Here is a 27,580-nt window from a genome sequence, read left to right as displayed (position 1 = left end):
CTTCCTGCTTCCAGCGCTTCCTGTTTTACAATGTTGAACAAGAGGGGTGATATTCCATCTCCTTCCCTGACTCCTGTTTTCATGTCAAACGCCTTGGAGTATTCCTCAAACATTTTGACCCTTTCGAGAGTTTCAGCGCCACTTTCACAAGATTTATAATCTTCTTCGGTATTCCGAACCTCCGCATTTACTCCCACAACTTATCTCTGGATATACTGTAATACGATTTCTTAAAATCAACAAAAATAGTATTGTCATTGTTTTGTTATACTCTCAACATTTGGATATGCCTGTTTTCAATATGAATATCTGGTCAGTAGCTGAATGATTCTTCATAAATCCTCCTTGTTCTCATTTGTTATCTCTTTTAAATATGATTTTGTGGAGTATCTTGGAGAATAATTTGTAGGCGTTGCTAATTAATGAGATGCCTCTGTAACTCCTGCATCGTTGTTTGTCGCCCTTTTTATGAATTGGTAATGTTATTGCTTCTGTTCACTCCTTTGCATTCTTTCTTCATTCCAGAAGTTCGTAACAAGTTTGTGTATCTGTTTTGCAATTTTTATTCTTGCCTTCTTCAACATTTCAGCTGTTATGCCATGTATCCCTGTAGCTTTGTTGTTTTTTCGTGGTTTGATAGAGTCTATTGACTCTTTCATTGTCAGCGGTTTCACGAAGGGATCTACATTCTGATAATCATGTTGCTGATCTATTTCTGCACTTATCTGCAACGTTTAGAAGCTCCTCAAAATATTCCCTCCAAATTTCCATACCTTTGGATCTTTACAGAACTGTAATGGCACTTCTATCTTTAATGCGATACATCTGTGATATATATCCTTTTCTGAAAAATCTAACTGAGCTGTAAAAATCTCTTGCATTCCCCGCACTTTTATTCTCCTCTGCTCTTTTGATTAAACTATCCACATGTTCCATCTTTTTCCTTCTGAGGAGATTTTTAGTTTCTCTATTAACAGTTTCATATGTTTCTTTACTTTCGTTGGATTCCTCTTCTACGTGTTTTTCTTTCGCTGCTTTTCTTTCTTTCATTTTTTGCTCACAGTCTTCTGAAAACAGTGTATTTTTCTTTGTTCTTGTTCTTTTTCTGCGTACTTCTACTGCTGGTTCTTTCACATTTGTTTTTATCATTTCCAAGTGGTCTTCAGTGACAAGGTTGTCTTACATTGTTAGAATATCAAATTAGTTTTGCAACTTAATGACAAACTCCTGTGCTTTGCCGCTATCCTTCAATCTATGTCAATGTTATGGTCTTTTATGCTCTTTCCGCCCCTTGGCTTTTCTGTGGTTATTCTTTGGCATACCTCTGCTACGACTAGATAACGTTACCAAATGAGCAGCAACCAGTCGCAAGATCAGGTTTTCTTTATTTACTTTTGAAAATCGATTTCAACTGATCAACAGCCATCATCGGTGCTACAAATACAAGAATAAAAATAAAAATAAAAATAATTAATAACAGTGACCAAATGAATAAATGTACATAAAGCAATGTAAAACCAAGTAAATGTATATAGACGCATTAAACGATTTAAAATGCACATACAAATTTACCTTTCAACGTGTATGTTGCCTGAGTAATAACACTGTCTTAAACAGACGTCAAACATGACGTGATACACAGGGAATTGACTATGACAACGAGAAACCATAAGGGGGGGGGGGGGCTGCAAAGCAAACCCGCCCTCTATGCAAAAAATCTAGCTACAATAAAAATTAGAAGAAGAAATGACATACAAAGTGCGGTAAAATATAATGAAAAAATACTGAAAAATTTACAAAAATGAATACATTGACAAAGATTTTGTCAACCACATAGTTCAGTCATATGCGCCAAAAAGGGATTGTACAAATAAGTAAAAATAGGTACAAACATAGGTGAGAAGCACACCATATAAAAAATTTTAAAAAACTTTTTAAAATTAAAAAAAATATTTATCATATGATCGAAGAGCAAAACTTAATCATAATGCCAAAATATAAAAAAGCTGTTGGCATCCATCTAGCGTACAATAAATGAAATTCACGAAGATCGGATTTTTTCCCGGCAGATGGCGCCACATTGCTGAATGCACATGTTAAGTAAACTAAGTTGAGATACGTTGCTGCTCATTTGGTAATTTTATGGTATATGGTCGCTGCACAACTTGGAATCCATATGGAGCCCCCCATTCAGACTAGATAATGATCTGTATCTTCCTCGGGTCCCCTTGTGGTTTTCACATTCATTATACTGCTTTTATGTCTTCGATCTACTAGGACATGGTCTTTTTGATTTTTTTGTTCTTACATTTAATGATACCCAGGTTACCTTGTGAATGTCCTTCGGAGGAAAGTGTGTGCTCACAACCCTTAGGTTGACTGCACTTTCACAGTTTAGTAGCCTCACTCCATTATCATTACTTTCAACACGTAGGCTTGCAGTCCCAGCTATTCCTTTCCAGATGCTCTCCCATCCAGTTTTAGCATTGACATCTCCCACAATGACCTTTCTTATCATATCTTGGTGTCTTATTAATTACCTCTTCGTAGATTTCATAAAAACTTTCTTTTCGTCCTCTGCTTCCTCGGTCGGACCATATAGTGCAACTGTTGTTATATTTGTGAATCAACCTTTTAGTTTCATGACAGCTATACTGTCATCAGTCGGTTGAAAACCAATTACTGCCGCTACTAAACTTTTGCTGGCTATAAAACCTAATCCCTTCTGAAACTTTCCATCTTCTGATCCACTGTAATATAGAATGTGCCTGTTCGTTTTCAGTTTTCCTTTCCTGGATATCTAATTTCGTGCAATGCTACCAGACCCTTTTCATATCTGTCGAGTTCTTCTGACAGATATTGAGTGCTCCAGGGGTTGCCAGAGTCCTAATGTACCATGTTCCAACGCGTAAGTCCTTCTTCGTAAGCTGTTTTCTAGATTCTTCGTTTCTATTTTCCTCCGAAGCATTTTCTTGACGTTTCGTAGCAGGTTGTTTTTTATGGGACAAGTTGTTAGCTCAGTGCTTAACCCCAACCTGGAAGACCACCCCAGTTATTTTTTCACGGTGAGTATTTTGTTTCCTCACTACCCTCCGACTCTGCTGGCGGCAGAGCCAGCGAGTTTTCCCCAGTTCCAATGCGACGTGCCTGATGTAGGTAACTGGCAAATCCAAACAAGGGGATTCTTCAAAAAATGTAATGAAAAATAATGTTAGTATTTTGCAGCAGTGTATCAGGGGACTCAAACCAAAGTAGACGAATTTCTTGTTTGTCTGGAAGATTTAGAAACAGAGTATGCAACAGATGTGCTATGCTTGTCTGAACATCATGTGATCAAAGATTGGGAAAGGTAAACGTAAGTGGGTATAAGCTTTCAGCATATGTAACTAGAGACAATGTGGAAGAAGCAGTAATTGCCCTATAAGTTAAACGTTATCATACTGTGGATTGCACCTGCGGTTAAGGGAGCCGGAACGGTAGCTCAGCGTATTCGGTCAGAGGGTTAGCTACACTCTGTAATAAAAAAACTGAGTGAACGGATCAACGAACAACCTGAACGTGTGTCATGTGACGTCCTCCACGAACATATAAAACGAACGAAATAAAACAAAATGAGATCAACAAAGACTTTAAAAAATGGATAGCGTATTTGACTCATAATCAAAATGTCTTCTGTCCCGGTTTCGAATAGTGATGCTGCTTAAATTTTGATTAATAATCAGCATTGGCGGCCGAAAGACTTCCGACATAAGAAGTCACCCCTCATTCAGCCAACGGCCTTGTCAAAGAGGCCGGAAGAGCAGATAGAAATTCAGGGCACTCTCTTGTCCTAGGGGTGGGAAACTGCCCTAAAACACGGAAGAATGAGCAATGATCAGCGGCATGAGCATGCAGAAGAAGGCAATGGAAACCACCACATGAAAGAAAGGTAATTTGTATCCACGGGACATGTGGTCTGTAACTGAAGAAGTGACACGATGATCTCTCCATTAGCAAAAGATTCCGGAAAAGTCCCTCATTTGGATATCCGGGAGGAGACTGCCAAGGGGGAGGTTTCAATGAGAAAAAGATTGAATAATCAACGTAAGGACAACGTTCTACGATTCGGGGTGTGGAATATCAGAGGCTTGAAGTGATAGGGAAACTATAAAATCTGAAAAGGAAAATGCAAAAGCTTAATCTAGATATATTAGGGGTCAGTGGAGTGAAGTGGGAAGACGACAAGGATTTCTGGTCAGATGAGTATAGGGTAATATCAACAGCAGTGAAAATGGTATAACGGGATTGGGCTTCGTTATGAATAGGAAGGGAGGGTAGAAAGAGTGTTACTATGAACAGTTAAGTGGTAGGGTTGTCCTTATCAGAATCGACAGCAAACCAACACCGACAACGATAGTTCGGTATACATGGCGACGTCGCAAGGTGAAGATGAAGAGACAGAGAAAGTGTATGAGGATATTGAACATGTAATACAGTATGAAAAGGGAGATGAAAATCGAATTGTGGTGGCAGACTGGAAAGCAGTTGTAGGGGAAGGAGAAGAAGAAAAGGTTACAGGAGAATATGGGTTTGGGACTATGAACGAGAGAGAAGAAAGGCTAACTGAGTTTTCTAGCAAGTTTCAGCTAGTAATAGCAAATACTCTGTTCAAGAATCACAAGAGGAGGAGATATACAGGGAAAAGGCCGGGTGATACGGGATGATTTCATTTAGATTACGTCATGGTCAGACAGAGATTCTGAAATCAGATAGTGGATTGTAAGGCGTACCCAGGAGCAGATGTAGACTCGGATCAAAATATTGTGGTGATGAAGATTAGGCTGAAGTTTAAGAGATTAGTCAGGAAGAATCAATATGCAAAGAAGTGGGACACGGGAGTTCTAAGGAATGACGAGATACGGTGAAAGCTCTCTTAGGCTACTGGTACAGCAATAAGGAATAGCTCAGTAGGCAGTACAGTTGAAGAGGAATGGACATATCTAAAAAGGACCATCACAGAAGTTGGGAAGGAAAACATAGGGATAAAGAAGGTAACTGCGAAGAAACCGTGGGTAACAGAAGAAGTACTTCAATTGATCGATGAAAGGAGGAAGTAGAAAAATGTTCCGGGAAACTCAGGAATAGAGAAATACAAGTCTCTGAGAAATGAAATAAATAGAAAGAGCAGGGAAGCTAAGACGAAATGGCTGTGAGAAGAACGTGAAGACATCGAAAAAAGAAATGATTGTCGGAAGGACTGACTCAGCGAACAGGAACAAGCTTCGGTGACGTTAAAACCAAGAGTGAGAACATTAAGAGTGCAACGGTAATTCCACTGTTAAATGCAGAGGAGTGAGCGGATAGATGGAAAGAATACATTGGAAGTCTCTATGAGGGGGAAGATTTGTCTGATATGATAGAAGAAGAAACAGGAGTCGATTTAGAAGTGATAGGGGATCCAGTATTAGAATCAAAATTTAAAAGAGCTTTGGAGTACTTAAGCTCAAATAAGGCAGAAGGGATTATAACATTCCATTAGAATTTCTAAAATCATGGGGGAAAGTGGCAACAAAACGACTATTCACGTTGTGTGAAGATTGTAGGAGACTGGCGACATACCATCTGACTTTCGGCAAAGCATCATCCACACAATTCCGAAGACGGCAAGAGATGATAACTGCGACAATGACAGCACAATCAGATTAATAGTTCAGGCATCCAAGTTGCTTACAAGAATAATGTACAGAAGAATGGAAAAGAAAATTTAGGATGCGCTAGATGACGATCAGTTTGGCTTTAGGAAAAGTAAAGGCACGAGAGAGGCGATTCTAACGTTGCGGTTAATAATGGAAGCAAGACTAAAGAAAAATCAAGACACGTTCATACGATTTGTCGACCTGAAAAAAGCGTTCGACAGTGTAAAATGGTGCAAGGTGTTCGAAATTCCAAGAAAAGTAAGGGTAAGCTATAGGGAGAGTTGGGTCATATACAATAAGTACAACAGCCAAGAAGGAATAATAAGAGTTGACGACCAAGAAATAAGTGCTCGTATTAAGAAGGGTGTAAGACAAGGATATAGCCTTTGGCCCCTACTGTTCAATCTGTACATCGAGGAAGCAATGATGGAAATAAAAGAAAGTTTCAGGAGTGGAATTAAAATTCAAGGTGAAAGGATATCAATGATACAATTCGTTGATGAAATTGGTATCCTGAGTGAAAGTGAAGAAGAATTACATCATCTGCTGAATGGAATGAATAGTCTACTGAGTACAGAGTATGGATTGAGAGTAAATCGAAGAAAGACGAAGGTAATGAGACATAGAAGAAATGTCAACAGCGAGAAACTTAACATCAAGACTGATGGTCAGCCGGCTGGGGTGGCCGAGCGCTTCTAGGCGCTACAGTCTGGAACCGCGCGGCCGCTACGGTCGCAGGTTAGAATCCTGCCTCGGGCATGGATGTGTGTGATGTCCTTAGGTTAGTGAGCTTTAAGTAGTTCTGAGTTCTATGGGGCTGATGACCTTAGAAGTTAAGTCCCATAGTGCTCATAGCCATTTGAACCATTTGAACTGATGGTCACGAAGTAAATCAAGTTAAGGATTTCTGCTGCCTTTGCAGTAAAATAACCATTGACAGACGGAGCAAGGAGGACATCAAAAGCTGACTAGCAATGGCAAAAGGGCATCCCTGCCCAACAGAAGTCTACTAATATCAGTTATCGGACTTAATTTGAGGAAAAAATTTTTGAGAATGTATGTCTGGAGTACAGCATTGTATGGTAGTGAAACATCGACTGTGGGAAAACCCGAACAGAAGAGAATCGAAGCATTAGAGATGTGGTGCTACAGATGAATGTTGAAAATTACGTGGACTGATATGGTAATCAGTGAAGAGGTTCTGCACATCGGAGAAGAAAGGAATATGTGGAAAACACTGATAAGGGACAGGATGATAGGACTTCTGTTAAGATATGAGGGAATGACTTCCATGGTAGTATAGGGAGTCGTAGATGGCAAAAATTCTAGAGAGACATTGGAATACATCCAGCATAAAATTGAGGACACAGGTTGCAAGTGCTATCCTGAGATGAAGACGTTAGCACAGAAGAAGAATCCGTGGCGGGCCGCATCAAACCAGTCAGAAGACTGTTGACAATATAAAAAAATTCTAGTGTGAAAAATTTTATTTCTGAGAAACTGGGTTCCTTGTTTTACTATATGTCTGACAGAGGGATTTCAATGTAGATTTTTCTGAAAGAGTCTGATAGGAAGAATGATATTGAAATATTACACGCTTCTTGTAGTTTCACATCAGTTATTGTTTTTCTTATTTGTGTAGTACAGGAAAGCATCTCATTGATAGATAATAATTTGATAGACCAAGATAAATTTAATTAAATAAACATTAGTCTTATTAAGAACAGTCTTTCTGATCATAATGCACAGCTGTTTATAATATATGACATTGCTCCATACTGTAATGCAAAATATCCTCCAAAATGCTACACTGAATTAACAATTTAACGATTGCTAATGTTTGGGAAAGCTTGCACCTGTTAGACTGGAATGAGATGCGCCGGGAACCTGACACTAATTTAAAACATAACTTATTTCAGTTCTTAAAAATATCCCTAAGAAAACAGTGAATTATAAAAAAATGGCTTAAAGGGATAAAAAAATCTTGTAACTGGAAAAGGGAACTGTACCTAATAGCAGTAAAGAGCAATGACCCAGAAACAGCTAAATATTATAAAACACTATTTTACTGTATTAAGGAAAGTTATTAAACAGTTCATAATTACTTTATCATGCCTGATATTAGCAACTCTGATAATAAAACTAAAACAATTTGGAAGGAAAACAGGGCAACTAAGGGCACAGGAGGACTGTATTACCATAAAAATGAATGAAAAAGTTGATTTAAAAAAAGTCAGACGTTGAAAATATTTTTATTTCCTAAACGTTGTGGAGAAAATGGGACCCTGATGTTTATTAGAAAAGGTAAAGCTATATGTGCAAGAGGCAATACCCATGGATAAAACATTCTCGGGTTTCAAGCTGCGTCAAGTGGTTTACTGCCCACGAGTTTTCGGCAGAGATCTCCTCTGCCATTATCAAGTGGATGACTGTCGTGTGGTTGTCATTGTCGTGCTTATATAGCCGCGCCGTCACTGGTGCTCGGTCCCGCACCATATATGGCAAAGTTTTGGCCGCGCGACCGCTGGGCCCTCTTCAGCTCCCTCAACACCGGATCCCACGCTGTACTCTGCTGCAGTCCACCGTATCTACTGAAGGTGTTGTCAGAAATTCTAATCTCTATGGCCTCGTTTATCACGCTATCCCAGAAGCCATTAGTCCGTTTATTAATTTAATTAATAATCTCATCGAATGGAATTCGGTGTCCGTTTTCCAGAGCGTGTTCTGCTACACCTGACTTTCCGGGATAGCGCAGACGGTAACATCTTTCATGTTCTATGCGGCGCTGTTCAATAGTGCGAACAGTCTGGCCGACATAGAACTGCCCACATCCACACGTATCCTGTAAATTCCTGGCGTTCTGAGGCCGACATCGTCTTTCACAGATTTCATTAGTTGCCGGATCTTTGCTGGAGGCCTGAAGTTTGTGTCTATTTTATGGCTCTTCAGGAGCCCTGTTGTCGAACCACAAAACGGTAAGAATGCAACCTGCTTGGTGTCTTCATCAGAGGTCTTCTTTCTTTGAGGCTTGGATGACACTGCTGTTGTAACCGTTTTCCTTAAAAACTTTGCGTAAGTGGCTCAATTCTCTCGGCAAGTTTTCAGCGTCTGAGAATTGTCGGTATGCGCATTCCGAGTTCCTATTGGTCCTCAGCAAAATAGAAGGCAGAGTCTGAAGGTACACTCCTGGAAATTGAAATAAGAACACCGTGAATTCATTGTCCCACGAAGGGGAAACTTTATTGACACATTCCTGGGGTCAGATACATCACATGATCACACTGACAGAACCACAGGCACATAGACACAGGCAACAGAGCATGCACAATGTCGGCACTAGTACAGTGTATATCCACCTTTCGCAGCAATGCAGGCTGCTATTCTCCCATGGACACGATCGTAGAGATGCTGGATGTAGTCCTGTGGAACGGCTTGCCATGCCATTTCCACCTGGCGCCTCAGTTGGACCAGCGTTCGTGCTGGACGTGCAGACCGCGTGAGACGACGCTTCATCCAGTCCCAAACATGCTCAATGGGGGACAGATCCGGAGATCTTGCTGGCCAGGGTAGTTGACTTACACCTTCTAGAGCACGTTGGGTGGCACGGGATACATGCGGACGTGCACTGTCCTGTTGGAACAGCAAGTTCGCTTGCCGGTCTAGGAATGGTAGAACGATGGGTTCGATGACGGTTTGGATGTACCGTGCACTATTCAGTGTCCCCTCGACGATCACCAGTGGTGTACGGCCAGTGTAGGAGATCGCTCCCCACACCATGATGCCGGGTGTTGGCCCTGTGTGCCTCGGTCGTATGCAGTCCTGATTGTGGCGCTCACCTGCACGGCGCCAAACACGCATACGACCATCATTGGCAACAAGGCAGAAGCGACTCTCATCGCTGAAGACGACACGTCTCCATTCGTCCCTCCATTCACGCCTGTCGCGACACCACTGGAGGCGGGCTGCACGATGTTGGGGCGTGAGCGGACGACGGCCTAACGGTGTGCGGGACCGTAGCCCAGCTTCATGGAGACGGTTGCGAATGGTCCTCGCCGATACCCCAGGAGCAACAGTGTCCCTAATTTGCTGGGAAGTGGCGGTGCGGTCCCCTACGGCACTGCGTAGGATCCTACGGTCTTGGCGTGCATCCGTGCGTCGCTGCGGTCCGGTCCCAGGTCGACGGGCACGTGCACCTTCCGCCGACCACTGGCGACAACATCGATGTACTGTGGAGACCTCACGCCCCACGTGTTGAGCAATTCGGCGGTACGTCCACCCGGCCTCCCGCATGCCCACTATACGCCCTCGCTCAAAGTCCGTCAACTGCACATACGGCATGCTACCAGTGTTAAAGACTGCGATGGAGCTCCGTATGCCACGGCAAACTGGCTGACACTGACGGCGGCGGTGCACAAATGCTGCGCAGCTAGCGCCATTCGACGGCCAACACCGCGGTTCCAGGTGTGTCCGCTGTGCCGTGCGTGTGATCATTGCTTGTACAGCCCTCTCGCAGTGTCCGGAGCACGTATGGTGGGTCTGACACACCGGTGTCAATGTGTTCTTTTTTCCATTTCCAGGAGTGTATATAAAGCCCTACCCCCCCCCCCCCCCTCACTCAACTATCATCAGTCTTTGACAGGGTGCAGTTGTGTCCTTAACAACAGGTTATAAAAGTTCTTATTTCTTGCTGTTGCAGCGTTCATTTCCAAAATGCTGGCTGAATTAGAGTGTCACCTGGAAGCTGAAAGTTGGCAGCAGCAGCATGCCAAAGGGGCTGTGCTACCATCACATAAGTACATCTCAAAATTCTTTGTGTGATCGTTTACATGTTTAGAAAACATCTCTTAAAGCTCCCAAAAATTTCGGCCGTGCGGCCAAAAACTTTCATTTCTTCTTCTTCTAATATTTCGGCTGTATACAGTCCAGCCATCTTCAGAGTAAGCCGAGGTGACTGACGCTCCAGCTCTTGCTCCATCCTTTTATACCTACAGACTGCACCATTGCGTATGAGACCATAGAAACACAAGGCGCCAGAGACTTTGATTGGCGGCAAAAATTTATAACAGTTAGATCTGTGGCTGCACGTTCGATTGACACGGTGATAACCGGTGTATCGCTGCAAGCAGCACTGTAGCAATGTCTTTGTGAGTTTATTACAGAAAGTGGCATATTCCATGATTTGTCCAAGTTGAAGCCGCTATCTCTATTAACTAAATTCGTCGCCAACAGATTTCAGTTGTTTCTTTTACTACTGAGTCCCAGAAAGATAAAGTTGAGGCTAAAATTTCGACATTATCGTACATCACTGGTTGTGAGAGATGGGTGTACCTGTGGTGTTCTGTGCTTTTCTCATGAACTGCACATGTCGTGTATCTGATGTATGAATGACCACACTCACAGGGGATCTTGTAAAATTTATGACATTGACGAAATGAAGTGATTTATTACGATACATCTGAAGAATTTTTAAAAGTATCGTTTTAGAGTTCATTTTCGACTAAGCTAGTGCGAGGTTAAGATTTTTTAGACTTAATTAGAATTTTTCAGGACTTATATTCCTATCGAGTAGCATTTTTATGTCTGTTGAGATTCCAGTTCGAGGCATTAAGCTGTAATATGTCTCGCTAAGTGATGTAAGGTTCTGTTATATACTGCACAGGAACGGTACTTAGCCTTACTGTTAGTGAAGTCAAGTAAAAAATATTTGTCTCTGTGTAGACGTGCGCCGCGCCTTGTTCCACTCATTCGACTTTGAGTATTAATCAGCCTTAAACACCCCTGGATCTTTCTGATCTTTGCGTTACTTGGAAATAACAACTATTATAATGTAAAAACAGTACGTTTAATCATTTCTGGTGTACTGGACGACAAGCGTACTCCGTTGTTAGCGCAACGCGAAGTCCAATAGAAGGTACTGCGACGTTAGTACCATGACTCACTCTATCTTTGCTATCCAAAACTATAGATCACTTGGGTTATCTCGCTGCCACAGTACATCACACAGGTAGCGGGGGATGTGCGAATGGGACTAGGTGGTTTTTAGTTTAGAGGGTCTCGGGAAATTACTGAAAGAGCGTCATTCTACAAAGGATACAGGGCAAACACAGGAACGTAGACCTAGCAACAATCGGTACTTTAGTTGTAAACTGGCGAAGCTGCTTTGGGAAAGAACCAGAGCTCCAAGCGCAAATATAGAGTATTGAAGCTGAAATCGTTATAGGCTCATAAATCTAAGTCCGGAAATAAGGTCAGCCAAAATTCTTACAGAGGACCTAACCATGTTGAGGAAGGATAGAATAAATACAGTGGAGTTTTTATTGCCGTCAGAAATAGTTTATCTTGTAATGAAACTAAAGTAGATCGTTTCTGTAACTAAGTATGGTAGAGGTTATACTTTAAAACCGGATTAAATCAATACGAGTAACTGATTCCCCTTACCGACTCTCTGACTCATGTGATACAGTTGCTGAACAGTTCCAGTCTTGTTTCAAATAAATATCCCGCTCATACAATTATAGGTCGTGGTGACTTTCATCTACACTCCATATGTTGGCAAGACACACAGGTTTAAAGCCGGCGGTAGGCATAAAACCTCATCAGAAATTTTAATGAATGTTTTCTCAGGAAATCATTTTGAACAATTACTTCGCGGGCCCCACTCGAAGTGTAAATGGTTGCTAAAACATACTTAACCTCTTAGCAACAAATAATTCTGAGAAAATAGGGAGCATCATGACGGATACATAGATTAGTGGTAACAAGGTTTTGTGGAGATTTAATGGTCGCTTTTTATTATTATTGGGCTTTGAAATTATTATTTAATTTGATATTATTTCGGTTTTTAAAATGTTTGTACTCAAATGCAAGTCTGATGCAAATTAAAATTATCTTTGGCTAAATGAGTAGTCAAGTAAAACAAGAAAATTACTTACTTGAAAAATCATGTAAAAATATTTTTTTAAATATTGAAATTTGAATGCATTTACCACCATAATAATTAATGATTGATATTTTTTAGCTAGGCTCCTCTACCAGGATTGTCTGTTCGCGGGTATAATTTTCGGACGTGATTTACGTCTAAAAGTTATCGGACTTCGTTTTTTGAAAAGTCAAATTTTAGATGCAGCCTCTATTCTGATAGCAAACCAAACGTATTACACCGATTGGTGCCGTTAATACGGATCATTCACTAACTGACATCCCCACACAAAGTAAACCAAATTTAATTATCAAATTCATGAAAAAAGCTTAGAGAAAAAAGACATGATTAGTCCTAATAACAATCACAATGCAATTAAATAGCAATTATAATGCAAAATGAATCCAAATAACAAAATCTCTACGTAACGTAGACAAAGCAATATATTTGATGACCGCAAGAGACAATGGATGAAAAGGAAGAAGAGAGAACAAAAAAGGGTAGCGAGTCCTTGTTCGATTAAATTACATAGATAATCCAATTACAGAGATATTAATGTCATTAAAAGTTGTCAAGTCGTTGTAAAAAGTTTAAAAATTTACATCGCTTCATTAACTTTTAGTCTTTACATTGTCTTTTTTGCATCAATTCACTGTATATTGTTTGAGCTGGATCCTGTTTTAACTTTGCAGCCGGCCGGAGTGGTAGTGCGGTTCTACGCGCTACAGTTTGGAGCCGAGCGACCGCTCCGGTCGCAGGTTCGAATCCTGCCGCGGGCATGGATGTGTGTGATGTCCTTAGGTTAGTTAGGTTTAATTAGTTCTAAGTTCTAGGCGACTGATGACCTCTGAAGTTAAGTCGCATAGTGCTCAGAGCCAATGAGCCATTTAGCTTTGCAAGGAATGTAATTTGCTTTCCCATTTGGGTGCGATCTTGCTGGAACCTGGCAAAACGACAGGAAAGACATTGGCATCAAGTTAATTTTTTACATGCAAAGTTTTCTCATAAAATTTACAAACATTACACATTGACAAAATCAGATCATTTAGTCCATTAATCAGAATGAACAAATTACGTCGTTAGGAAAAAACACCAAGGTATAAATTTGCATTTTTGACAGTTATTTTTCCTTGTGATTTGAGTTGGAGTTTTGAGATGTTCATATTAAACACTTAGGAATCATCGCATGGGTTTTAGTTACAGAAATACGTGTGGTTTTTGAAACAGTTTACAATAATCACTCAGTTGACACTATTCATTCTTGCTCGACGTTTGTAAAGGCGACGCATTGTAGGCGAAGTCAGTCGTGCTGCAGCATTTGCCGTTGCTGTTGTGTAGAGCGGCCACGGCGGCGTGCTCGCGATGTTGACATCTGCAAACGGGCGAGTCACGAAGATCTGCGACGGAGGAAGAAGATTGCGGAGTTCTGGACCGGTTGTGCTTCATGGGGTCCAGTCATATCAGGATACAGGGATTACACGAAACATTCGTAGATTGGGTCCAGTAACACAATTTTTAATACACATTACCTAAAAAGAATTGTGATTAGTACGTAGCGACACTAATTTACGTCAGTTTGTTCGGTGATAGCTGAGTTACATTGTAGACATGTTTGCGTTGTGATAGAAAAGGTCTAATGTATGCTTTTTGTTCATGCACTTTACTGTCAGCTGACATCAACACCGTTACTGCACAAACACGTTCGGTTTAGTTTCGGTTTCCACACATTCAGTATTATCCTCAGAATACCGTACATTACACATGTTTGGAAAGTATTTCTCGAAGCTTTCGTTTCTTAAGCGCTTAGCTTCGCGTCGGCGTGTAATAAAGTCACACCTGACCTCACATTCACGAAGTTCTAGCGCTACAGTCTGTTTCACAGTTTATGTGCGATGCACATTATCTGAGTTTCATTTTAAAGCAACAGCTCCTCACTGTGTTTCACTTCAGCGGGTCATCGCAGCACTTCAGTGCTGTCGCTTGGGTGAGTCCACAAATGAAGTTCACCTGCCGCTAACTGCGCCGTCCATATTCGACATTAGTGCAAAGTGTTTCTGTTTATTTCAACAGGCGGTATTGTATTATCACGCATATAAAGTCTCTTGATAACACATATTTCTCTTTGCTCTTGTATAAAGGGTCCTCCCGTGAAATGCAAATTTAAGTGCACTACTTCACCACTGACAGTTCTGTTTACTATTGACAACTTACTACTCAGCCCTTGTCGGTATGCGTCATGTTACTTACAAATGTGCTCAAAGAAAAATCCCACAGCTTGTGTACTCTGTTGTAGGTAGTAAATGTATGATTTACATAGTGTTTATGTTCTGTAACTTTCTAACATATCCCTCTTACAAATCTTCGCGACATTAATTTCGTTGTGTGGCTGTTTACGGTAGTGAAGCCTAGTGTTTTTTAGTATGCAGTGGGAGGTTATTCGTTACTACTGGAGCTAAGGACATAACTGATTGATTTTACCTCACACAAATTAGTTTCAAGAAATAGTGCAGAATAGAAGTCTGCTTATGGTACAATGTTGCCATTTCACTACTATCGAACTAAAATCTCAAGACTTTTACTGCTTCACTTTAAAAACACGACCCACAGTAGCTTGCTGTTTATGTTTACAAACTACATATTAGGAATAAACAGAAAAATTATTTTACACAAAAAATCATAGCATCTAAACGAAACTTAAAATCTACTGTTAGAAAAACGTTATCATCTACATGCTTTCTGCCCTATTTTTTTACTTAGAACTACATAGCAAAAGAACTGGAATAATTGCATCCATGAAAACTGTTACTACGATTACATCAAAACAAATTTCTTGTTTAATTTTCTCTTTATAATATTAATGAAATGACTTCACTTAAAAGATTATTCGTGAACTTCTACCACTAACGTGAAAGTTTGTTATTCAGCAAAAAATTTACTTAAGATTTACCTACGCACACGAAGAAAATAAATTTGTCTTAAGACTACTATGTACACTGTGAAATGCCTTACATACTAACACATTTAAAAATTCTTATAATAGTTACATAGGTACATCCCCTCTAGGAAATGTTTGCTCAGTAAAATATTTCTTTATATCCTGGTGTGTGTATAAACCTTTGATCTTGTTTGATTCTGAATATGCTAGCAGATAGCTACAACCATGTGGTTTTGCTATTACTTTAAATAGTCCAGAAAATAACATTTGCCACTTCTTGTTTCTTTTCTTCTATGTTAAAGGTCTGTACTTTGGGTAGCATTGTGTCATATCGACATTTCGTCAGTTTTGCCCGATGTGTTAGAGAAATGACAGCTTGCCTTATTTTCTCTTTCCAACTTAATTCTTCTCTTGGTATACAGCGCAAGGGTGATGACCATTCATTATTTTCTTTAGCATTAGACATAAGCTCATTTAGAGTATATTTTATTGAGATATGGGATAGGTTGCTTACTACTTCGTAAATTTTTTTATTAAATCTATCCATTTAGTTTGTTGTTTTGAGGCATATGTTCTTACAAAACGGTTAAACTCGCGAAAAGTTCTCTCTATTTGACCTGATTCGGCATGAAAAGAGGATATGAAAACTCATTTTATACCATTTTCACTCAAAAAGAATTCCAACTTTCTGCTTGTAAAATTCGAAGGATTATCTGTTACTACGGCTTTAGGTTTTTCGACTTGTGGAATGTATTCTTTAGTGATTCTGTTAATGATTGGTCCTGTTGTTATTGACTTCATTGTATACAGTTTTACATGCTTAGAGAAAACATCTAGAGCTGCTAATATGTACTTTACTCCTCCTCGTGCTGTAGGAACAGATCCTGCAACATCGATGGATGCTAGGTCGTGTGGTTGCCTAGGAATAATCTAATGTAATGGCTGGTCACATCCCACTCTAACATGCGACAGATTTCATTCGATACAACCTCTCTGTTGTCCCACGGGACAGAATAGGTAGAGTGGCAAAATATTTTGTGAGGATTTACTTGCATTGTATACACATATCTTTTAATTATACCCGGCTTTTCATTTAAAAACAGATATATATTTATTCGAAGATTAATCAGTTCGTTCTGTTGTACAGTTTTTAAATAAACTGATTCATAAACTTTGCTTCGTGTTTCTTGCTTGCAAGACTGATTATGAAGTTGCTGTTGACTGGGCTGTGTCATAGGAAATTGATTGTCACGTAAAACTGCTTCTGGTTTTATGTATTTAGTTAGGATTCCTTGACATAACTTACTGTGTACCGGTTTGCATTTAATGAGCGGTAGGGCTATCCCCTTCCCATTCACTTTTAATACACATGTGCCACAAGAAAGGTCAAGTACTGCATCTCTTTCTTGTAAGAAATCTACTCCACGTATGCAGCTCACTAGTAAACATTCAGAAACCACGAATGTGCTCCCTCTAGCTCCATTACCTGCCTCAACTAATACATGAGTCTGCATACATACTCCCTTTGACTTATTTACAAACGCACCAATGATCCTACAATTGTGTACCTGCAGCGTATGTGGTGTCTGAAGTTCACAAATCTTATTATAGAATTCTAAAGCCATAAAATTTGTAGCCGCGACCGGGTGAACAGTAACTGTGGTCGGTATTCCACCTACTACTGTGTGAAATGCAGCTTGGCTTGTTTCCTTTTCGGTTAGTTTACACAAATGGTATTCTTCACAAAGGTCATCACTCAGATTTTTGCCCTGATTGTACCGTATTAAATACACGCTTTCACGATATTTGCCCGCTGTTTCTTCCGCGACCGCCATATGAGCGCTGTATGAGGTCGCATTTAGTTTAACGCTTCGGAAGTGCTGGGCGTAGTGTTGCCCACCACTTCTATAATTCTTACTGGTGGCTGTTGCCTCCAGTTTTGTCCAGAAATATTGTGTTCAGCGGCACTGTTCGGTGGTGCAGGAGCGCCAGATGATTGTGTATTGATTCCTGTATTGGGATGCCAATTACCGTTTGACTGCAGTGGTAACGGTTGCCAGCGGTTTGGATGATTATTGTTATTACTATTGTAATTACTGTACCCTGGATGATATCTCTTGTCTTGCCTACGCCTCTTATTAAAAGGGGGAGAATTTCTTCCATCCCTTTGTCCTAGGTTATTATTACCGTTGTAGGATTGAGGCAAACTGTTCCAATTTTTGTTACCATTCCCATTTTTATTGTGGTATTGGTAATAGTTGTTACTGTTGTTTGTTACTTGAGTATTACTGCCCCAGTTCAACTTCGCTTCTTCATGCAGCAGGTCAATAGAATCAAACGTTGAAATGAAAAGTTCTACGTATGAATCTGGTACATGACGGAGTTTATCGTTTATTGAGACTGATAATTTTGATTTTAAAAGCCATATGACTTCTCGTTTGGCCATTGGTTTACTCCAGTATTTCGTCTTATTTTACCTGCATATTGTACATCTCGGGATTATACACCTCACGCCTTAAACGTTCTTGTGTTTATGCTGACCATTACTTATTTAGAAAACCTTTCTCGGATTCCTCATAAGCATGGCAATAATATATTACTTCACTTGCCCATAAGGCTCCATCACCTTGAATATGGGTAGTGACAAACTGTATTTTCTGTTTATAATTCCATGATTTTGGTAGCATACCACTGAAGCTTTTGATAAAAATGACGGTGTGGTAGTTTGCGATCCGGTGTAAAATTTTGGAATTGTCTGTGTTTTAGTAGACTCTCTTCCACAGGTATGTTAGAAAGAGAACTGGCCACCCCCGCTTTACAAGCTACGTGAACGGGTTGCGAACTGGGCACTGTTGCCGAACAGCTGATTAATGTCGCTGCTGCAGATGTCACAGTCTGCGTCTCTAGCAACTTATTGACACGTAAATCAGACTCGCCTGCTGCGTTTTTTTCGCTGAAAGCTCCTTTTTTTAACGTGTCTACTTCTTGTGTAAGTGTCTGTTTTCATTCACCTAACATGTTTGCTGCAGACAAAGCTTCGTTTGTCGCTTTCTTTACGGTTACAAGCATTTCGTACTGTAAACATTCTTGAAACTGGTTATCTTTCATATTCAGCCAGTTTACAGAGTCAAGAGTAAAGTGATTGCCTTTCTCTACAGACGTAACTGCTACAAATTTCTCCTGTTCGGTAGTGAGTGCCTGTACCTGTGTAGTCATTTGCTGCACAGAATTTTCTGATGCATTTTGTGCTGCATTAACTTGTGTGCCCTGCTTGGTTACATCATTGACAGCTTAAGGCAAGTGCTTGTATGTTTTTCACATTTCATCAAATTCATCACTAATATTTTTGAAATTACTTTCAATTTTACTTAAATTTTCTATCAAGGTCGTCACGAATTTGGGTGGCAACATTTTCTTGTATCTGATTGGCTATGGCGTTCAAATTTTCGTGTACTAATGTGGTTATATTATTTTGTATTTCAGTGGACGCAGTTTGAAGTTTTCTGTTTAAATTGTCAATCAGATTTTGAAATTTTGCGTCTAAACTAACATTCATACTAGTTTGGGTTTTAGTGGCTGCAGTTTTGCATGTAAACTGTCTGACACATTTTTCTGAACTTCTTTAAAGTGTGCAATTTGTTCATGAACGGCGTAAAGGAAACCTTGCATCTGTTCTGTGAAAAATGTGAACTCCTCAGCGAAGTTAGTAGGTGCTGATTCACTCTGGGTGGGTTCTTGAGTATCTTTAGTCGTAAGTACATTTTCACCACCCGCCAATAATTCATTATTTTGCGTTTCGTGACTCTTCATATCTCACTCGTCAATGCGCGAAAACACACACTCACGAAATCCGCTAACACTTTGGGAAACAATACAGAGTGACTGAATATAGCAACTTCCAAACGCACCAAAAATAAACGCAAAGTACGTCTGTTCAAAAGAAGGAAATGAAAATTCGTTCAGCGTCTTTCTACGAGACAGTCCCCACTCCTTCCGACCTGACTATGTGACCATAGACCAGTGTGGCTTGAAAATAAAGTCATTGTATCGACTGCAGTTGAGAGATATACTCTAAAGAAATTAGTAAGTGATGGTACTGATTCCCCATGGTACACAAACTGGTCAGCAAGCTGTTGCGGAAGCTTCGAAAGGAGCATGCCAAATTTAAAAGAGCTCAAAATGCCTGAGACTGGAGAAGTTTTACAGATGCTCAATATTTAGCGCGGACTTCAGTGAGATATGCTTTTAATAATTTTCACAACGGAACTCAGTCTCGAAACCTGGCAGACAACAAAAAATATGCTGGTCATATTTAAAGTACACTAGCGGCAAGACATAGTCGAAACCTTTACTGAATGATAACAATGGTGATGTCACTGATGACAGTGCCACTAACGCAGAGTAACTAAACGCAGTTTTCCGAAACTCCTTCGACGAAGAAGACGAAGTAAATATTCCAGAATTAGAATCTAGAGCTATTACCAACATGTGTAAATTACTTTATGAGAGGATGGCCTCTGGTCCAGATTGTATACCAATCAGTTTTCGTTCAAAGTATGCTGATACGACAGTTCCATACTTAGCAATTATATATAAACGCTCACTAGCACAAAGATCCATACCCAGAGACTATAAAATTGCACAAGTCACACCAATGCTCACGAAAAGTAAAATTTTGGCTCTTGTACTGTGTTAGAACGTATTAATTACCTCAAAAGAAACGATTTATTGACAAATAGCATGGATTCAAAAATATCGTTCTTACGAAACACAACTAGTTTTTTATTCGCACGAAGTAATGACTGCTGTCGACAGTGCACTTAAAATTGAGCCCATATTTTTAGATTTCCAGAAGGCTTTTGACACTGTTCCTCATATGTTAATTCTAATCAAACTGCATTCCTGTGGACTATCGTCTCAGCTATGCTACTGGATTCGTGAGTTCCTGTCAGAAAGGCCGCAGTTCGCAGTAACTGACGAAAAATCATAGAGTAAAGCAGAAATAATATCTAGCATTCCACAAAGTAGTGTTATAGGCCCTCTGCTACGAAATAGGAGACAATTTGAGCAGACTTCTTAGACTGTTTTCTGATGATGCTCTCATTTACTGTCATGTAAGGTCATCAGGTGATTAAAACCAATTGCAAAATGACTAAGACAAGATATCAATGTAGCTAGAAAGACTCTAAATAATGAAAAATGTGAAGTCATCAACAGAAATATTAAAATAAATCCACTAAACTTTGGTTACACGATAAATCACATAAATCTAAAGGCTGTAAATTCATACTTACGGACTACAATTACGAGTAGCTTAATCTGGAACGATCGCATGCATAATGTTGTGGGGAAAGCAAACCAAAGGCTGTGTTTTTTTTGCAAAACACTTAAAAGTGCAAGAGTTCTAGTAAAGAGACTACTTACAGTACGTTTCTCCGCCCTCTTCAGGAGTATTGCTTTGCAGTATGGGGCCCGCCTGAAGTAGGACTGATGGAACACATCGAAAAAGCTAGATAAAGTGCAGCTCGTTTCTATTATTGTAAAACAGCTGAGAGATTGCCACAGCATGATACGTGAATTGGAATGCCAGTCATTAAAACAAAGGTACCTTTCGTTGCGGTAGGATATTCTCGTGAAACTTCAATCAGCATCTTTCTCCCCGATATCCTGTTGGCGCCCACCTACATAGCGAGAAGTTATCATCATGATCAGAAAAGAGAAATCAGAGCTCACCCAATAAGATTCAAGTGCTTGATTTTCTCGTGCGTCGTTAGAACTGTAGAGAAATGGCTGAAGGTGGTCCGATGAACCCTTTGCCAGCCCCTTAATTGTGAATGGCAGAGTAATATGTAGCTGCAGATGTAGAATAAATTCTGTTTCTACACAGCTAGTTGCCTGTCTCAAGACAAAGATTCAGTTTCTAACTGCAACATTTGTCTTACTGTGTCTACCTTTTAATATAAGATTATCCCTCTTAGTGAGTAGATTACGACAGGAATTTGAATTTTTAAATTAGGTGGATAATTACATGAAATATTGAAAATCAAATTTTTTGCTGCCTCTGAGAGCCGTTAGACACGCGACGTGCACCTGGTACTGGGTTCCGTGGTAGCGGTTTAGTAATATAGTCATTTATACAGAAAAAAATCCTGTATCGAGCAGCATATAACGACCTAAACAGTCTTTCATATGTGTTCCACGTTTCTTCTGTTGACGCGTTCCTCCTCATACTGTTTACTGTGAATACAGGGCATTTCCTTCAGAACGTGCAAAAATGTAACAGGACGTAGAGGATGCTCCACTGAAAAATTTTAAGTAAGAAACCTGTGGTCGGGGAAACCAACTGAAGGATATAATACGAATAAAATCACAGTACTGTGTACTTTTTTATTTATTTTAATTACAGTTAACTGCAAATTCCATCACTGACACAACGAACGCACCATTTGTACTGTATCTTACTAAAGTGTGCTGAAATTGATGACCATCAACCTCAATGCAAGCATGACATAGGCGAACAAGCTTCTGACGCACCCTGATAATTATCACTGGTGTGTTTCGAATTACATCACGGGAAGCTACAGTTCTGGCTACTGATCCCATCTCCTATCCACCGGGGACTCATACACAAGCTGGATTCGCATTCGGGAGGACGACAGTTCAATCCCGCGTCCGGCCATCCTGATTTAGGTTTTCCGTGATTTCCCTAAATCGTTCTAGGCAAATGCCGGGAGGGTGCTTTGTAAGGGAACGGGCGACTTCCTTCCCCGTCCTTCCCTAATCCGATGAGACCGATGTCCTCCCTGTCTGGTCTCATCCCCCGAACAACCCAACCCCCAACCCCACTCATACACAAGTTACTTTAGATATCCCTGTAGGAAATAATCACGGGTATTCAGGTCAGGTGACCTCTCAGGCCGTCGAATAGGAACTCCTCTTCCAATTCAGCGACCAGGAAATCCACACTGAGTTTCAAACGGCTCTGAGCACTATGGGACTTAACATCTGAGGTCATCAGTCCCCTAGAACTTAGAACTACTTAAACCTAACCAACCTAAGGACACCACACACATCCATGCCAGAGGCAGGATTCGAACCTGCGACAGTAGCAGTCGCGCGGGTCCGGACTGATGCGCCTAGAACCGCTCGGCCACTGCGGCCGGCCATCCACACTGAAGTGAGGCGATGCACCGTCATGCTGAATGGGCCTGTCCTTGATTCATAGTAATTCTGTCATTAGAAAATGTAAATACCCCACAACAGAGCCACCTCATGCATCATGACTTCCTAGTAATCAGGCCCGTCCTCCTTGTTTGCTTGCAGGAAATACAGAACTTACATGTGAATAAACAGCACAGCACGGGAAAACCTGTACGGATGCTAGTTGTAAATAAGCTGGAAAACAGTAATGTTAGACAAAGCGTTAGACAAGTTTACTTCCATATCTCCTTAAGGTGGCTTCTCCGACCCCAGGTTCCTCATCTCAAATTGTCCAGTGGAGCAATCTCTATGTCCCGCTACAATTTTGCACCCTCTTACGGAAATATCCTGAATAACCTTTGGTCCATAACTAGATATGTACCTCACTAGACTCTAAAAATTAAGTTTCATATACTTCCATATCTCCTTAAGGTGGCTTCTCCGACCCCAGGTTCCCCATCTCAAATTGTCCAGTGGAGCAATCTCCGAGTCCCGCTACAATTTTGCACCCTCTTACGGAAATATCCTGAATAACCTTTGGTCCATAACTAGATATGTACCTAACTAGACTAAGGCAGGAAAAAATGAGAATAAAGGATCTGACTAGTAAATCGGAGTTCCGTGGTTCCTTTATTTTCTGAGAAGTAGGAAATGGGTCCTGCAACAATTTGTCTATTATAAATACTCTGGTTTCCACGGCCGGCGTCAGTCTCATTAACATCCTTCTAGGAGTACTGGAGCGTCTCCTTCTATTACAGCTTAAATACTACGAGGGCGTGGTGAAATGCGCCCGTATTTTTTATGTGAAAATTCTCAAATCTTATTAAATGAAACAAAAGTTCTTAACCTTCCACATCTTTGTTCTTTATATCTACATATTTATTACTTAAGCTAGTCACGGTTTTGACGAACACGTTTCTCTCAACGAGAGAATACGTTCATTGATACCGTTACTGTAGAATTTTTGTTGACGAAGCCACAACCTCACCACTTGTCCATCAAAGTGAAGTCTTTGGAGGTGTCTTTTAGCTTTTTGAAACAGGCAAAAATCGCATGGGGCCAAGTTGGGACTATATGGAGGATGATCGATGAGAGTGAACCCAAGTCGCTGGATTGTTGTAGGTCTCGCAGTGTTCTGGCACAGACACGTTAAAGGAGAGAGTGCTCCAAGTGTGGACGAAGTTTTCTGCAGTTATAAATTGGATTATAGCATGCGTCAGCTTTCAGCACGCCCCCATAAAATCAAGTGACGTTCCGAAAGTATTGTAGCTGCATTCTTGAGGGCAAAGGCTCTGAGGAACACCGCGACAACACGGCTGAAACAACGGTTGGAAACCTTCCCTTAGAAAAATTTATGAGTTACTGTGCTGATAAACTCCTTACGTTATTTGATTTTCAAACAGCTGAGCAAAGCTGAACGTACTCAGACATTTCTCTCTTTACTTATTCTGATCAACACTAAACTGACACACAATATTTTTAGCGCAACACAATCTGAATTTCAATAGTCCCTACAAAAGAATGGCCCTGACTAACAATAACCTATACCTCTCGTGAATCACTTATCTCACAAAAATCTTCGTTATTCGAACTACTGCAGTACAGCGAGCACCAATACTTCCAGTTAAATAAAAGATTCTAACTACTGAATGCACTAACTACTGATAGGTATAGTTAGCAAATGAAAGATTTTGATAGAGAACAAACAATATATTTACCTTAATAGTGTTCAAAAGTCATAATATCTATCAGTTCATGACATCAAGTCTTACAAATTTACTCTTTCTGATGGACACTCGTCCAGATCATCCGCTCTCAAAACTCCGCCATCTCTCTCCCCACATCCACCACTGCTGGCGGCTCACCTCCAACAGCGCAACGCTACAATAGCGAATATTCCAGCAACGCAAACCAGCCACAGACTTCACACAGCACAGTCAGGGATTTTCATATAGAGCGCTACATGACGTTACCAACATAAGAACCTAAAAAGCCTACTTACAGGTTTATCTACTATTTTACTTGTGTTATAAGAAGCGGAGGTATATACAAACGATTCTAATGACTGTATCGATGATGTAATTGTTTTGAAAGGTTAGAGGTTAGCGACCTGGCGACGTGAGGTCACGAGAGACGGATTTTCTTCGACGCCGTTATCAGTTGGGTGTGAGCCGCCCTCCTTGACCTTTGAGTGCGACTCTGCGGCCAGCAGCGGCGTGCAGCCGGGCGGCGGCCGTCAGCTCTCACGTGGCCTGTTTCTCGCGCCAATCCAATCTTTCTAGAGTGGGCGCCGAGGAGGGCAGCCGTAACGGCGTGCTCGACGGCGGCGGCGGCGGCGGCAGCGGCGGAAGAGATGGCCGTCGGTCAGGCGCGAGGGCGGCCGAAGCTGTGAGCGTGGCGGACCAGGGAGGCGCTGGCGGCGGCGGCGGCGGCGGCGGCGGCGGCGGCGCGGCGGCGACTCATTACTGGAAAGCAGGCGGCGAGCCGGCAGCCCAGCGGGCCACTACTCGAGCCGCGGGTCGCAGCCGAGGAGAGGCGGCCTGGCCGCCTCCTTGTCGCGTTCCATTTACGAAAGCAGTCGCATCCAGGTCACCTTCAGCGACGGTGACGGCTCACTCCACGCACGCGAACAGCTCCCAAAAATACTGGATGAGTCAGCAGCATAGCGGACTTGCTAAACATCAGCTTCTCCCGACCAATGTAACGGTGCCTGAAGCACCGAGAAGAGGAGGGGGCAATGGAATCAGTATTCATTCGGATAGAGGGTATGTGATATTTCAGTGATTAAGAAATCGAATGGAAATTACAAAGAACTTGGCAGTATGACTCCACACGCAAGTACTGAGACCGTGTGGTTTGGATGCATGCATTGATTCGGACGGTAAGGATCTCCGGCAAACTGGTAAAGAATTGTCGCGTCTGATCCTTGATACTGGCGCTGTGACAGAGTTGACGTCCGAACTCATCCCACTCATCTTCTGCATAGTCCAGTTACATTAATTTCACCACTGCCTAGTTCGACGTCATCGTGCTATAGTCACTCACAGACAGCAGGTGGCAACACCATCAGTTGAAAAGGAATGTGGAAATCAGAATGGATTAATAATTGCTTGAATAATTGGAAAAAATTTATTGGAAAGAATATTTGAGAAAATTTTGAAGGTAGTTTATGAATCTGTGCACAACCTTGGGTGAACTTTAACTGATACCATTAGCAACAGACCTTGAATATCGTTACATTCAAGGTCAACAAACATAATTTGCATAACGTACTGATGCTTCCAGCAGTGGTACCAAATAATCACCGCAACCACTCAAATTGTCGATGTTTATAAGTTCTTACACACACGAAGGACAATATTTTTAGTATAAGAAAACCAAGTTCAACAGATGCCTATCAAGTCTGAGTTATTACCCTCACATTAATTCCATTGTTTTTAGTCTTGAGTGTGACAATGTCGACGTAGGAACGCTCGTCCATATACGGCGTTAATTATTCTTGTCTGCACCGAACTTCTTCAAGCAAGATCTACGCGGTGAGTAAAATGATGAACAGTTAGGAGTTCAACTCAGAACCGTGCGAAATAATATTTCTTTTCTAATAACTTTTTATAATACTTTACATGAACGGTTACAATACACATTTTTAACAATGCTGGTACGACGGATCCAAGAATATGTCCGTACATTGCCACTTTCCCAAACAAAAGGTGTTAAAATAAATGAATCAATAAACTGAAGAGCGTATTTCTTACATTGTTTCATACAGTTATTTAACGATGTCTAAAAACATTATCCTTCCCAAAAAACAACTCGTTAAGTTACTTTTGGCGGTGTCTTTCGTTAATAGCTCATTCAATTTACATATAGGTTATATATAAGAAAAGGAAGAAAAATGGTAAGATTCAGTATACAGTGGATGATATATAAAGCGTGTAGAGGTACGCGGAAAACAGTGCGGTCGTTGTCGTGATGCGGAAAGGAAACGATTTACCTAATACATTAAATGTATTCGCAACTGCGAATAAGGACAACCATCAGCTGTACAATGGAATGACGACAATGAAAATTTATGGCGGACCGGAACTCGAATCCGATCTCCCGCTTATCGCAAGCGGTCGCCTTAGCATTGGCCATCCGTGCACGACCTACGGCTAGGTTGTTGACAAATGGTTGACGACAAGTGGAATTTTGGGTCTGGTCGTGGGTTGCGCGTTCACAGCCAAATGGTAAAGCGACTACTTGCGATCAACGGGAAATCCGTGCGGGAGTACCGGTCCGGCACAAATTTTCACTGTCGTCATTCCATTCTACAGCTTATGGTTGTCCATATCCGTAACTGGGAATGCATTTGATGTATTTCATAACGAATGTATCACACAGTGCCTGTTGTTTGGACATGCACGCATGTCCAAAGGTGTATTGCACCGTAATTCGGAATAACACAGGCACTGCAATACTGTATTGCTTTACCTGATATCTGAAAAGGCATAATCATTGCCTTCCGAGCCAAGAGTGCAAGCTTTTCCGGAAAGGCTAAGTTTTTAAACAGTTCGCGTGGCACCGTTGTTAATGGATACCAGCATAGCGAAATGGCGCTGCCGAAAACTGGCTCCGAGGCAGCTGTGATGCACCACGGACCATAGATGACAGGAGTGAGTGGTGCAGTTATTGAGCATCTGACCGCCCACATGAACCATGGGGCTACAAATGAGGTCTCCTCAACTACCATTCAGCAGACGTTGGTGCGTACAGGCCTTCGCAGCAGGCGCCTGCTCACCGGCAACAAGATCTACAATTTGCACGCATGCACTGCAAGCGGACGTCCACTGGATCATGACAGGAGGGGAT

The 27,580-nt window shown here is 41.1% G+C and overlaps 1 protein-coding gene across 1 annotated transcript in view; it reads left to right on the top strand.

Moving 5' to 3' along the window:
* Positions 1–27,580, top strand: part of LOC126260595 (uncharacterized) — a 94,547-nt gene that overhangs the window by 37,902 nt on the left and 29,065 nt on the right. The window contains exon 2 of the mRNA XM_049957930.1: positions 24,942–25,382. Coding sequence (XP_049813887.1) covers positions 24,942–25,382 — 441 coding nt within the window. The remainder of the gene's footprint in view (positions 1–24,941; positions 25,383–27,580) is intronic.

Source organism: Schistocerca nitens, chromosome 5 (assembly GCF_023898315.1).
Source record: "Schistocerca nitens isolate TAMUIC-IGC-003100 chromosome 5, iqSchNite1.1, whole genome shotgun sequence".
In the NCBI taxonomy this organism is placed as follows: domain Eukaryota; kingdom Metazoa; phylum Arthropoda; class Insecta; order Orthoptera; family Acrididae; genus Schistocerca; species Schistocerca nitens.
Note: the sequence above shows the minus strand (reverse complement) of the source record. Positions and strands in the feature narration are given on the sequence as shown.